At 36.8% G+C, this 14,953-nt stretch overlaps 1 protein-coding gene across 1 annotated transcript in view; it reads left to right on the top strand.

The window, feature by feature from the left end:
• Positions 1–14,642, top strand: part of PRKCZ (protein kinase C zeta) — a 67,190-nt gene extending 52,548 nt beyond the window's left edge. Inside the window, 2 exon segments of the mRNA XM_037381592.1 lie at positions 11,278–11,393; positions 14,071–14,642. Of these exon segments, the coding sequence (XP_037237489.1) occupies positions 11,278–11,393; positions 14,071–14,158 (204 nt within the window). The 3' untranslated portion in view covers positions 14,159–14,642.
• The last annotated feature ends 311 nt before the right edge of the window (positions 14,643–14,953 follow it).

Below are 14,953 nucleotides of genomic sequence, written 5' to 3'. Positions count from 1 at the left end.
TCTGCTGGAAGTGTAGAAACAGGCAGGCGGCAGTGCCTGTAATAACATGAGAGTGGTTCAGAGGAGGAGAGAAAACACCTTGATGAAATTTCTGCTTTGAAGCCTGCTGTTCAGACCTTCATTGTTAACATTCTTCAGAGAAGAGATTCACTACATAAGGAGCCAGTGTTTTAAAATACCTGGTGTTTACAAAATTATTCATGTAATGAAGGCAGTCCCTAATTTTGTCAGACATCCCTTGTTTTGTATTCTCCCTTAAGCCTACGTGTTGTTTTGTTATGTTAGCTACTGAGTGGTGCGATAATGCACCTTGCTTGAGTTTGTGGTAAAGCATAAGCATCATGTGCTGCAAGGTTTCTGTTTGGTTTTGCAGAGATTTTTTTGGGAGAGAGGGAGAGAGAGAAGACTGGATTTGATTTTTTTTCTTACTTCTAGAAGAAACTCTTAATTGCAGTTGGTAATTTTTGGTCACCATTTGTGCTGATTTGAATTCTGAATAATTTTTTACCTACTTTTTTGGCTGAAAGCTTTGATATTAAATATCCATTTTAAAAAACAAACCTAATGGGAATATTTAGGTGATCTGTTTTGCAATATGATTAGGACTGTGCTGCTCAAGAGGATCAAAACTGATAAATTTTAAGCTAAATTTCTAATAAGAGTGTTGGGAAGTGTATTCAGGAGAGAATGGAAAAAGTTTGGAAAGGTTTTTTAGTTATTTGAATTTTCTTTGCAATGCAAGTGATGAATAGAAAAGATTTAGACTTCAAAGCTTTCTCAAATCTTTTCAAGTTGAAAGGCAAGGAACTTAGTCTAATGCTGACTAAATTATTTTTTGTGTGAAGCTTGAGTTAAATGGAAAAGTAAATAACAGTAAAGTGAACACATATACCATAAACACTTTTTTTCCTAGCGTTAGTCATCCGAGTTGTGCGTGGCACAGCTAAGAACATTTCAGATTACTCACTCTGCACACAGGATGGCTTAACAGCATTCAGGGAGGTACCAACACAACCTTTTTTTAATTAAGTGCATGAAGTCTGTTCTTACCCTGGTGCCTGGTTTTATGGTATTTATCCATTGTAGGCTGAAGAAAACAACAAAGCCATTGCTAGTGTTAGCTGTGTACAGAAGCAGTAACCTTTTTTCTAGAGCTGTACCAACATTTTTTTATTCATTTTGTCAAGTTAAAGGCTGCAAGGTCACTGTATGTTTTTTTTAAAGAGTGCTTTAATGCTTTACTGAGTATAACGTAGAAGAGGCAGCCTGATGTTTAACAACCACTTGAATGCCTTGCTGTCAAAATGTCAGCTACAACTGACTCATGATGACAATCTTTCTACCTTACTTCAATTTTTAAATATTCATTTTGCTTTTTTTTTTCATACTGCCGTTCTTGTTTGGCAGGAGATAATTTTGTCTTCCTTACAACTTTATTTCATGATGCTTTCTAAGACCTGATACCTGATGGGATGTTGTTATATTGAGATTCACTGCCCAGAAAGTTTCCTGATTTCCTTGTATCTTCTGTGCTCTTGTCTTAAACCTGGAAGGCAAGATTTTTCTGCGATTGATCACATTTTTGTTGCTCACACTGTGGTGAGCATGATGAGACATCCTGGCCCTAAAACCAGGTTTCCTACCCATGTTGAAAATACAAATAATCCTTTTGGTCAGTGGTAACTACTTTTCACTTATGTAATGCTTACCTGGTTGGCTTTTTTAAGTTAGATGATGCAGATTGTAGCTTTGGGGGGGGTTTAACTGAGTATAAATTTTAGAATTAGAATGTTGGTATCTGTGTTACTACAGATTTGACTAGACGACAGATTATTTTTTTTCTCCCCACTGCTGTGGTGGTAAGAGTTTCAGGTTAAAGGCTAATTCAAGCAAGTTACTTACTCTGTGTAAATGTGTTGCAGCTAATCTGGCAGAGGTTTCCCTTCCTGATAAATACAATCAGTAGCTTTTCCATATTTGTATGCTTATATTCCTAAATTGTCAGTTTTACTTACTACAGTCTTATGTCCTCTGTGTCTCTGTAGACCTTAAACTAGAAATCTGAGTCTTGAGATTAACAATTGCAATTTTTATGTATGACCTATGATATATCAGAAGTAGGTCCCCCCTAATTGCACAGCAATGCTGTTCCTCAGGAAGAAAAGTAAATATATTATGCTAACTCTTGTATTGCAGCAGTAAGCATCTGTGTGGGAAATTTTCAGTCCTGAGTGTCATCTACCAAGTTAGAGAAAACTTACATAGCTGAATTATTTATGGAATTCTATTTTTGAATGCAGAACTCTAATTATATTGGTGTCTGTTGCCTGGCTTTTAATGTGTATTACTTAAGTATTTTGACATTTCTCTCCAATAACATTTAATGTAGTTGAATTTGTAGAGTTTGTTAATTATTACAGGCAGTATTACTATAGTAACTTATTTCTGGTTGGAGTGCAAATTTGTGTAAATTTGGCTTTTGTTGTTAGTGTTGTTTTGAAACACACAGAAGCCTTCCCTTTTTTCTTATGAAACTGATCTGTATATTATATCAAACCAATACAGTTTGTATAAACTTCTGTTTTAAATGTAAGAAATCTACTGTTCTACATTTTGAATAATTTATCTCAAAAGTGGCAATAATTTATATATAGCCCATAAGAATGACCAGGAATATTAAGAAAAATTTGACATTGAATGGTGGCGAAGGGACTTCCCTGGGACATGTGCAACTTGCCTGTTTTACTTGGCACGTTCTGGGGAGATACATGTGAATGACATATGGACTTCATAGCTTAAGCATGTTGCTGTTACTGACATGCAGCAACACTGAGACCTCTGCAAAATGCAGTTGAACTTCATAACATACAGGCATGCCAGGTGTAATGCATTCCTCTTTGCAGCTGGAGAACCTTCTTCAGAAGAAGGTGTCAAAAGAATATTAATGAGCTTGAATACTGTTTAGTGTTAGATAGGAGTGTGAGGGATTTGCAAGACCTTTAAAGAGAATTTGCAGATCTTGGTGGCGAAGATCCCTCTCTTCAGTGTTCCATCCAGACCTGCAAAGAAGTTGGAGCCAGGGGGAAAGCTGACTGAGCGCAGCACGAGAATTCACAGGAAGAACGATATCTGGTCAAGAGTAAAATAATCTTTACTTGCACTTAGGGGGTGAGGAGAGGGAAGCAGTTTTTGGATCACTTTATCAAATTCAAAGATCATAGAGATCTTTCCAAACAAATCTTAAAAATTATATTTTGTTCATGATCAAAATGAATTTTCCTATTTTTTAATTATTTTCAGCCTTTTTTACTCTTAACATGATAAGCCTTCAAAAGCATACCAGCAGCACACTGACTAGGGAACCCAAGAAGTCACAGTTGACTCTAATCTTGTGCAGTGACCCATCAGGGTCTGTGATAAGGGAGCAGAAAGAAAAGTGGTCATTCAGTTCTTTCTACAGGAATTCTGACAAAGCATACCTGACTCTTGTTGTAGAAAAAAAAAAATTAAAAGAATTGTTTACATTTACTCATCATAAACATGACGTTTTCTTACAGCTTTGAAGGCTTTTGAAGTGTATGTACTGTTGCTCTATGTTACTATATTTTGGAATTTAGTTGCCATATTAACTTTGACTTTTTACTGAAGTTAACATCATTTTAATCTATCTCTTGGTTTAATGGACAATAAAACACTGAACTGCAGTTAAGCAAATGGTTCAAGTTTACGTGCCGTCAGTTACTGTAAAAATGTATTTTACTGAACTTGTTGTAATTGCAAATAGGATATGATGAATGTGATCCACATGTGAATACTGTAAGGATGGACTTTAAGTCAAGAATGAAGGGAGACAGAACTAAAAAGATCTCTGATTAAGGTGGCTTGTCAAAAGGTTTTGGAGCTATCTTTAATTTAATTATGGGTAAAATTTATGCAAGCTGTATAGCTTGTATACATTTTACTGAATGCCTTTTTACAACTGTAAAATCATATAAACGGGTTGATTTTTGCCTGTGATAGTACTTTTTTAAGTAATGATAGGAAAATAGGCTAGTTTTCTATCCTCTGCAGAGAAGTATGAAATTGCTCCATCTTCTTGTCAGCAGCTCTCTTATTTCTGCAGTGAATAAACACTGCTTGGCTGCCTCATTGTGTTCTGGAAATGTTTTCGTACAAGTTCCAAATTTCTTCAGCCACACCAAAGCAGATAGCATTTCTTGAAAGGAAGCAGGACTAGGGTTTGGATCTATTGGAAATAACAGCTGAAATAAAGGGAGTACACAAGTTCAGCCTTTTCTGAAGTTTATCCAGGAAAATACCTGTTACCTCCCTACAGATTAAAGGGCTAGATTCCTTAAAGAGTTTTCATTCTCCCTAGACACCTTGAATAACAAAGCACATATCCCTGCACAAAAACATCCTTGGACAGATGAATCAGTCTTGTAGCAACATAGGTATATACTTTAAAAGGAGAAGGCATAATGAAAGTTTTATTTAAATAGCGTGGTGGTCTGAATTGCAGGTAGTATGTACATTTCTTTTTCCATCTCAGAAGAGAGATTATCAGATGACCTGGCTGCATAACTTGTTAATTCTCAGTGATACCAGGTGACCCTCATGGTCTCTGTGTTTGTTATCGCACATCCTGTACTCTGGACAGACCATTCCATCTCATTTGTTGAGTTCTGTTACTGTCTTACTGGGACCAAAGGCGGCTAAATATGTCAGCATGAAAATAATAAATTTCTCACTGCAGAAAAGTTAGTACTTTCTGTAAACCAAAGTACATACTGTAACTTGGTGAGACAGATGTCCAAATGGGAATTTTAAACCTGAATCTGTGTTGGAAATTCACTAATGTATTAAAAAAAGAAGGGGATGGGGAGGTGGGGATGTATATCCATAGGAGAATATATTTTTTTTATTATTACTTTATTGTTAGGGTGGTTTAGCTTGCCTTATATGGCTCAAAAGTAGAAAAAATCTGGAAGCTGCTCGTAGATTGCTGGAAATAGTAGTGTAGAAAGTGCATGAAAACCTAAACAATGTGGTGAGTTGTTTAAATCTTAGAAGAACAACTTAGGTACAGCATGGCTGATGGGGCAGTGTGGCTTTAACCAGCAGGAGAGAATGCAGACAGTGCGAACTGCAGAGCTACCACGTCTTTAAAATCGATCTCACCCAACTGGCAACTTCACAGTAATTAACATTAACAGAAAGTTGGGCTTTGCTTTTGCATGAGCAGATACCAAAAAAAGCATTTCAAAAAATTAAGAATTACAACTGATACTAAATACTCTCTTGCATCTAGTATTTCATAAGACTGTGAAACAGAAAGGAAGACGATCTGCTTCTTTCCCAGCCAAAGGCATGTCATGGTTGGCTAATAGCCTCATTAATGTGTATTTTAATTTTTAAATTAAAATGATGAAAACAAAACTCTGTAAGGCATTTCAATCTCCATACAAACCCACATGTTAAGAGGCTTGTAGCTTTGTCATTTAATGCTGTTATCGCTGAGGATGTGTTGCATGAAAACAAATTGTGATTTGTCAGTTTTCCGTTGGTGTCATGAGGTCTCTTCCAGAGGGAGTTTTGAATGTTGATTTTCTATCTGATGTTTCTCTAGAGGAGCGGTGACCTCCAGTGGCCAGCAAGGCTAACCCAAACTGTATATACCACGTAGGCCAAACCAGATCAGAATAATGATCAAGTCTGGTAGCCTGTCTATCAAAGCCAATACCAGCAGCTTCAGAGGAAGGTAAAAATGGTTCCAAATGCTCCTAGCCTACAATGTTTCTCATACGGATAACTAACTTCCTTCTGATCCATATAACAGTCAATTTTATGCCCTGTGGCATGAGTGTTGATGTAGATGGTGTAGATGTATAGCTCAAAAATACTGATCAGAAAATGCTGTAACATTCTCTTATTTTAGCCACAGTCTTTTTAAGTACAAACTTCTGTGGTGATACATTCCCTGTTACGTTAAGGAGTTTAAGTGGATTATACTTCCTAGGTTTAAAACAAAACCTATCTCCACAATTGAGAGAAAGCAAGAAGAATTCATTTAACCAGAATTTCATTCTGAAATAAAGAGCAATTTATTTTTTAAGCAATGGTGTGTCTATTGATATCATTACCAAAAAGAAAATTATTAGTGGTGAGATATATAACATAATTTAAAACCTTATCCTCACTCTCCCTGAAAACATTTTTTCTGCCCATACATAGAAACACAGTTTTGCACTAGGTAGAATTTTAGTTTTATGTAGAATTTTCCGGGAATTTCTTAAGGATCTTCAAGTTTAACAAGCTTAGTAATTACATGGTCTGACTCGCTGTTATCAGGGAAGACTAAGCTTCAGTTTTTGCAGAGGCAATGTATTTGTGAAATGGTCTGTGGCCTGCCTGGAGGTTTTAAGTATTGTTAATATTACAGTGTAAACTCTGTTGCGCAACTATTCTGGTTGAGATTCTGTATTCATATCTTTAAGCTTCACTGATATTTTTTTTTTTCTAAGGGAGTGGAGAAAAATGAAATTGCTATGACATCTTTGTCCTTTTATGATCTGACCAAAGGGTTCTCTCCAGCAGGAACAGGAACGTCCCCTGTCATAAATTATTCAGTGTGTTCACAGATGCCTCAGTGATTCTGCAACCCAGAATTTACAGCTAGCCTTCCTTCTGTTTGCTGCAGCACCTTCAATTCTGCCCCAGCGTGCCCCCTCTATTACCAGGGTATACGTGGGAGAAGTTTTGTACCTCTGTTCCAATAAAGCTTTGTGAGATTCTTCTTTACAAAGCCTGTAACAGTGAGATGCTGATCCTCCTGTAAATTCTGCTTAGGTGACCCACTGAACAAAAAAGACATGCACTGGTGACAGGCACACTCTTTAGTATTAGAAGCATGGATTTATTTACTTTATATTTTCCTTTGTTCTTCTAATTAATGTCTGATTCACTAATGTTAAATAGGAAAACCAGATTCCTAACTCTATCACACATAAGAAATCCTTAGTATTTTCTAAGAGCATTTCAAACAGCTGTGGAAGCAAGGAGTGTAGCTTGAAGCCTCCACTCTGAAAATAGCAATGCTGACAAATGCATTACAAGCATTATTCAGAAAGGATGTTGAGATATATGTGCCAATGCTGAAAAACAGGATTCCCACAATTTATTTTTTTTTCTTATCTCACTTCATCATTTTCTTCTACAGGCAAAGTGATGACTTGAATCCATTTGTAGGTTCAAGATTGGCGTATGTAGTCAGTGCCTCCTTACCAATTAAGTAAACATTTGGCAGAATTGGCATTTTAGATGGTCATATATAGAATAATTGTGAAAAAAATGTGGTTATCTATTACGTATAATCCAGTCATGCGTATAAAAATTTCTAAATTGGCAATCTGGGGCCAAATTAAAATTTTCATTCTCTGATGGACAGTAACGACTCTTCAAGTGTTGCTGCAGGGATTACGTTCTTTTTACAAAATATACAAAACTTATTAGCATCTATAAATAGTTACAAAAAGGTAAAACTACAGTTGATTAAAAAGCGCATTTTATGAGGCAGTATATACTAGCGTCTTCATTGGGTTAGTATATTTAATTGCCAATTTAATCTTTTGCCATGTCCTTGCTCTGTAACTGGCACGCTGGTTATACTTTTAAAGTTTGGTTTCTAACGAAACTATGTTTTCTGAGTCTGTGTGGCTAACAAGAAGTGTCACAATCTGGTCCTAAAGTAATTTTGGAGCATGAGACTCACTGGCAGAAGTTTTGAGTAGAAAAATCAGGAGATTCAATCAAATATTAAAAAAGAAATAAGAAGCATTGACATTTTGGAGAGAAGGGCAAATTTTCTGGGTAATCTTAAATGTTTCTCACAGTACTCCCAAGGTCAATGTTGTTGCAATTTTGCCTGATCCTCCAAATTCCTAAGACTTTGTATTTACACCTAGGAGTTTGCTGATGTGAAAGGAAATATATAAGGCAGTTTGTTTGTAGAATGTAGCCATTTAAAATTCTTAAACCTTTTGCATGGCAAGTTGAAAACATCTGATATATCTTCCTGCCTTGTACTGTACTAATGGCATATGTTTTACTGTTTGAAACATATGATGTAGTTGTATATGGTTTGGAAACTAAACTTCCAGTGATACCTTCTGAGTATTACGTATTGAGCTATAAAAGAAAGCTTATAGATTGTGGAAGCAAAATCGAGTTTCTTATGACTTTGTATAGGTTAAACCTAGTCTTGATTCCATTAAATCAGGTGGAGCCTCCATTTGAAAGGTTTAATGTAACTCCCTTCAAATGCTTATACTACAGCAATAGTGTTTTTGATGTAATTGTGAAGGAAGAGGGACTTCCACATTGTACCGTTCATTCGCCTTATGAGTTTTGAGCTGTTTCATCAGTCCTTGCTTAATTTGAAGGCTGGTAGATCTCAAAGATATTCTGTTTTGTTTTATGTGAAAATGAGCATCTTGGTAGATGGGATCACTTTAGTTCCCTAGTGGGGGAAGACAGAGGAATTGAGCTTTTATGTGTTCTGTCCTCAAAAGCAGCTCTCTAATCGGAACACTTGCATCAGTTTGTAGTGAAGCTGGGGCGGGGCAGGGGGAGCAGAGGTGGACATGTGGTCATGGACGAGGAGGCAGGGGAGATGCAGGATGCTGGGTGTGAGAACTCTGCAAGTATTGTGGTCAGTATTGCATGGGATCTGGGAAAGCTAAAGCCAGAAGTCAGAGTTGCTTATTTCTAAATTACTAATTACAGTCCAATCCAGGTGAGCGTCCAGAGTCATTGAAGCAGCTTCTTGAAAGCAATAGGTGTTCTCAGACACAATGCCATGCAGGATCAAGTAAATCTAGAGTATCCAGGAAAACTGAATAAGTAGCTTGTAATTTTGGGCTGTGTGGTCCTTACGGGTCCGTTCCAACTTGAGATACTCCATGGTTATATGAATTTTTAATGTCAATTTGTGAGCTAGTTTTAGACTTCAGTGTATGACATTTTCTTATTTAATGCTTAGTGAATACGGTAATTTACTTACTGGGCTAATAAGATTTCTTCATAGCCAGTTTGCCCATAAAGAGTCTCGCCATACCTCTCATTAATGTGTGCATGTGAGGGTCTTGTATTTAGGATGAAAGATACTATTAACTGGTTTTATTTAGTTCTACTCTTTTTCTGTCATTGATTGCTGCAGCACACAGACATTTTGATTTTCCTACTATTTCTAATTAGAAAGGCAGAGGTACAGTTTATACTTTCTAAAATTTTACGCTTTTTCAAATATAATTCTTCTCTAGCGTTAATGCACTCCTTGTCACCTTTGTTGCGCTCCATCCCTGAATTACGCATTTTTGGTATAAGGCATTACCTCAGCATATCAACAGCTGGGGATGCTGACCAAAGGTCAGTCACCTTTCCACAAAGCGCACAGGTGTTCATAGAACAGCCTTAACTAAAATCACACCCTATTAAGCAGTGTAATGTCTCTGGAATGCTGTGAATTTCTAGTTAGATTTAAAAGTGTTTGAAAAATTAGCTGTCGTCGTGTGTTACCAATGTGTTTGAGTTCCTGTCTTTGGTGTTAAACAGGATTGTGTACCAGAATGAGACGCTTTGAACTGGCGCATTTGCTTGTGAGAAGGAACTGAGCGATAGCTATCGCTTGGCTGTTCCGTGGACTGCTTAGTGTAAAAGAATAATTTGAATATTCCCCAGACTGTAGGGATGGGAGAGAGGCAGGTAATGCTGATCTGCAACCAGTGAGTTTAATAATTCCTTTTTCTTCCCTCTTGTTATGAAGCAGAAGAGAGTTTTCTTGGGTTTCTTAAACAGTCTTTATGTTAGGGTGCAGTTTGAAGTTGCAATTAGAGGATTCTCTTCATAAAAGTGAGTAGCGTATCACTAATAACTTCAGGAAAAACGTGAGACGTATCAACACATTTGAATAATTCATAGTCAAGTCTACAAGAGCTCCACTGGTTTGTTGTGACTTGAGATGCTTGAGCTAGGAGGCTCAGTAATATGATAGATGTAACATGTAGATAACATAGTAGTATTACTTGTCATCTGTGGTAAAAAGTGATTTAGCTGTTAAGAACTGAGCTGGCTGTGCAAGATGACAAACTGATTATCAACTGGTGTGACATACTGGTTTCCAGTATATCAGCTGGAGTAGTTGCTCAGGCTTCCACATGTGAAAATTCTTACCTATGATTTTCCAGTGGGTCTGGAACTATGACAACTTGAAAATAAGCTTAAAAAGGTGGAAATCTTCTTCATGGATAGTGATTTATACAAATAACATTTAATCTGTCATCAGCTCCTGTATCACTCGGACCTGGTATAAAAGAGATCTAATAACTCTGGAGGATAGTAGGGATTTGGCTTAAATCAGAAAACTATAGATACTATGGAACATGCTGCTAGTATAGCAAATGAGAAGAGGTTCTTAATGACTACAACCAGCATTATTTAAGTAAAAAAAAAATTCCCCATGTTTTATCGACTATCCCTGATGAGGTAGGTAGATAAGGGGTTTCAGCTCCTGTAGCAAGAAATATTGCATGTAAATGTATTCGTGGTTAAATTTTAATTGCAGAATAAAATTCTGGGCTGCTTTAGCTGCTCTGTTGATGAGCACTACGTGCTTTTAGTGATTGCTTACCTGTGGTTAGTGATTGATTGGGACATAAATATTGCTTACTTTTTCATTCTCTGCTGGAATTAACGCTAACAAATAAGCCTGGTTATGTTGATTTGATGTGATCTAAGAGGCTGCCTTTACAAGAGGCAACTTTAGAGGAGCTTATAAAAGGGAAAAATTAGTTATGAACTGGGAAAGCATCTTGCCTTGAACGGAAAGCTTCGGGAATATGTTCTCAGCTTGAAAACTCTGGAGCCAGATGTATATAGCAACAGTATTTCTTCTTAATAGGTAAGGCAGAAGGCTTGGGAAACATTTTTTTTTTAGTCTTAATTTTTTTAAGTTCTGCTATTTTTTGAAGCTTTTGTGTTTAAAATACAGCAGTAGGATAAACAGGATGAGCATATATCATTTAGTGTCAAAATCTACTAGTCTAAAACTTAATGTCAGACTGTATTTAACGTATTTATATATTCCACCAATATTGTAGTCAACTATAGTGACTTTTCTGTGTGTGTACTCTAGAGCCGATGTATGTTGATACTCTTGGGGGATTTTGTAAATATTCAATATTCTAATTTTTCCCCTGTCCCATTATATCTTCTTCTTAGCTGGAAAAGAAGCAAACAACCCCTCCATTTCAGCCTCAGATCACAGACGATTACGGTTTGGATAACTTTGATACACAGTTCACCAGCGAACCTGTGCAGCTAACCCCAGACGATGAGTATGTTTTTCTTTTTCTCCAAATACAGTTGCATGATAAGAAATTAATGTATAAACTCCTTGAAAATCACGAAGAAGCTGCGTACTTAGCATTAGAACATGGTCAAGTTAAATATCTTGGTAACTTCTCCATACTTCTTACATCCTTCAAACTTCTTAGGACTGCCTAGTGTTCTGTGTCCAGAGTACAGTATTGATTTGCTGTTGAGCACATGCTTGGCACTGGAAGTAGAGATGGGAATTTGGTTCCTGACCCAGGCAGCTTGTAGTTCCGTACTCGGGAGAAAAAATTGAGGCACAGCTCCTTGGGTCTCGGAATAACGTTGAGATAGCAGGAGAATCTTCCAGAAAGCTGCTAGTTAAAAGCACTATGGAAAAAAAATGCAGGAAGAAAAAGTATGTGTTCATAAGGGAATGTAAAAGCTGAGGAGTGACTGCTGTACGCGAAGGCAGAAGTTCCTTCAGATACAAGGTGGCATATAAGAAGACAGGCTCTAGTTTTGGTAGCTGGATGGGAGACAACTTGCCCAAAGTGCTAAAGAGAGTAATTGTTCACAGTTTTCAGGGTTTACAGAAGTGTTACATTTAAAATTGGTACTTGAACTCCCTTTGGAAATGCAATGTGGGAAAATGTTGGAGAGAAAAAGAGTCTTGTGGACTTCTTGGCATATGTCTCATGGTACATGTATTATCAGAGCTAAGGGGGGGCGAATGCCAACAGTGGAAAAAACGGAGTATCTGATTGCTGAGGAACACAATAGTTGGGGGAAGTCCATTCTTTTTCTTCTAAAGCATGTTTTTCTTTCAAGGCTTGAGTGTGCAACACTGATGCCAGATGGCACTTAAATACACCTTTTAAAGAACTCTAAAATACTGTTTCTCATTGACGAGCAGTATGGTGCATGTTTTCTTTTGAAATTTTTGTGCTATTCTACCAAAAATACAATGAAACTTTCTGCTGCTTGTTTGACGTTTTGTTGCAGAAGTAAAATGAATCAAAGGAGAAATGGGATTTGTTGAAAATCTAAGACTTGGAATCCCAAAATCTGTGCAGCTGGGATTTCTAGATGAGCTTTACTGTCAGGGAACAGTAAAGACTTGCATTGCACGTTTTACACTTACACTTTCACAGTATATTTCATTGATTTAAGTTTGGATTTCCTTATGGGACTAGGTGCCTTCTGCTGAAGACTACAATGCACTCTTTTTTTCCAGATGTTTTCAGCCTGTTGTCCTGTTCACCAGTTTCATGTTTGAAGCAAACCTGTTTGTTAAATTTCCAGTGCTTTGCATTCTTTACGATTTCTAACTGAAGTTTGTAGAGCAACTGATGGTGTTCTAGAATGAGTATGTGGGTCTCGTCAGATGTTTCATAAAGCTGACTCTAAAATCTTGCTTTTGGAAATGGGATTTTAGTAATGGATTTATGATTCCTACTTGCTTAGATACCCTCTGAAGTACCGCATGCAGTGGGATGCCCCGCTGGCAGAGGCCGTTGCATACTGTGCACAGGCTGTCATACCGCGAGGCACAAGATTGTCACATTGCAGCCCATGTGCTTCTATTAGTTTTCCCTCTTCTCTGTTGCTACACAACAAAGCTAAACTGCTCTGAAAGAAAGACAAGACCATTTCAAAACCTTTTTCATAAAGTGCCTGCTAATCCTAGGTCAACCCCCAGCATTAGGTCAGGGAATTTTTATTTGTACAAATACATGTTCTGTTGATTACATTTGTCATTGTAAAGATGAACACTGTAAGCAGTGTTTGAGCATTGAGGCTGCTCCGGTGGTGATAAATTCGCTGTTGCAGGGTCTTTCCCTTGCTGTGTTCTTGGGTGACAGCTTCTCATCCTGAAGTAATTGTGCATTTGGAGATTTCATTGTGGATATTTGGGTGTCCGGGTGCTCAAGCTGGATTTTTGTGAAAATTACCTATGTATCATGGATCCACATAGTTCACAACCTGTTCTCTCTTTCTCAGGAGTTCAGCATGTAGGAAGGGAGTAACTGAAAGGAAACCAAAGTGTGAAGGGCTTCAGTTACTGTTTCTGTGACACCAGAGAATTGCAAGGCATATTCATGCTTTACAGGTTCTAGCTGGCAACAAAATTACAAATACCAAGTGTATGTGCACTTACAGTGGGAAGTTTTGTGAACATTAAATCTTTAAAGAAATTCTCCCTTTGTATATACATAAATTTATGTCTTTTCTTGGATTTCCTGTGCATACAGTATGTATTTTTTTAAAAGTATTAGCTTTGTGCTTGACTCTTTCATAGTATTTATCTTATATGTAACATTAGCAGACCTTGCTGACAGCAAAATATCTGTTTATTATCTGTAAACTGGTGTTACAGAACAGCAGCCATCTATTATATGCTTCTTTTGGGGCCTTACAAGTATGGATGTTACCTAACTGGGAGGGCAACAGAAACTTTTTATCAGATATTTCAAAATTTCCAGTCATATTACTTTAGATACTGGCATAAAAAAATTAGCATTACGAATCTGTATGTTCAGAGACTTGCTTTTTTTCCCCATTTATTGTTGCTTCTGTACAACTTCATAAATATACATTTCTGTAAGGTATTTTGTTACCCCTTGAGGAAAAAGTACAGCAACAACAGTAGTAATTGCAATTGATAAAACTATATCAGTGCTTTTGTTTGTTTTTCAGAGATATAATAAAACGAATAGATCAGTCAGAATTTGAAGGATTTGAATATATTAATCCATTATTGCTGTCAACAGAAGAATCAGTATGAAGGGATGACATCTTCATTGTGGACAGTGTGAATGACCTTTAAATTTATCCTTAACTACAGTTATGCATGCGAGGCTGGGGAACTGTAAGATTTTGGACGGAGACCAATGATTTAACAAAAAAAAAAAAAAATTGCTGCTGAAAATCAAAGAAGAAAATAATGATTTTGGTGGGTGTCTTCTGCCACTTAGTGATTCTTAAGTTCTGGGCACTGACACAACTGGCTTCATTAATGAAGGAATTTGCATTTTGTGCCTGTTTCATGAAGGATTGAAACGTTCATTGCATCCCTGGAAAAGGAGATTCTGAAGAACTTTTGAGATCCACACACTTTCTACAAACATTTGATGCAATGAGCTACCAGTTGAAGAACATGACAGTGTAACATCCTGAAGAATAAAATATATTACGGTGGTGTTGAAGCTTATTTTTGATGCCTTTTTTCACAAGTGGTACCTGTCTAAACGTCTCAGATATATTTAAAAGGAGTTGTGTTTTATTAGCAATCAAAACATAAATTTGGGTACAAGATTTAAGTGCCTAAATGGATAAACTGCATTGAAGAATTATTACATATTTGGAACGTTCTTAAACCTGGTAAGTTCTGCTTGTTGATATTAAGTAACCATTTACATATGAAACATACAGTTCACAGCTGCAGCCTAATGTTCATTTGCATCTTTTTAGAATTGGAAATGCAGAGTGACTCAGCAATATTAATTCCAAATTAGAATTTACAGGATCAATTTCAAAATCTGTTGTCTTAAACTCCAAATTTACCAAAATGTATGGATTG

The sequence above is a fragment of the Falco rusticolus genome, chromosome 3 (genome assembly GCF_015220075.1).
Source record: "Falco rusticolus isolate bFalRus1 chromosome 3, bFalRus1.pri, whole genome shotgun sequence".
NCBI lineage: Eukaryota > Metazoa > Chordata > Aves > Falconiformes > Falconidae > Falco > Falco rusticolus.
This window is presented reverse-complemented; position numbering and strand designations above follow the sequence as displayed.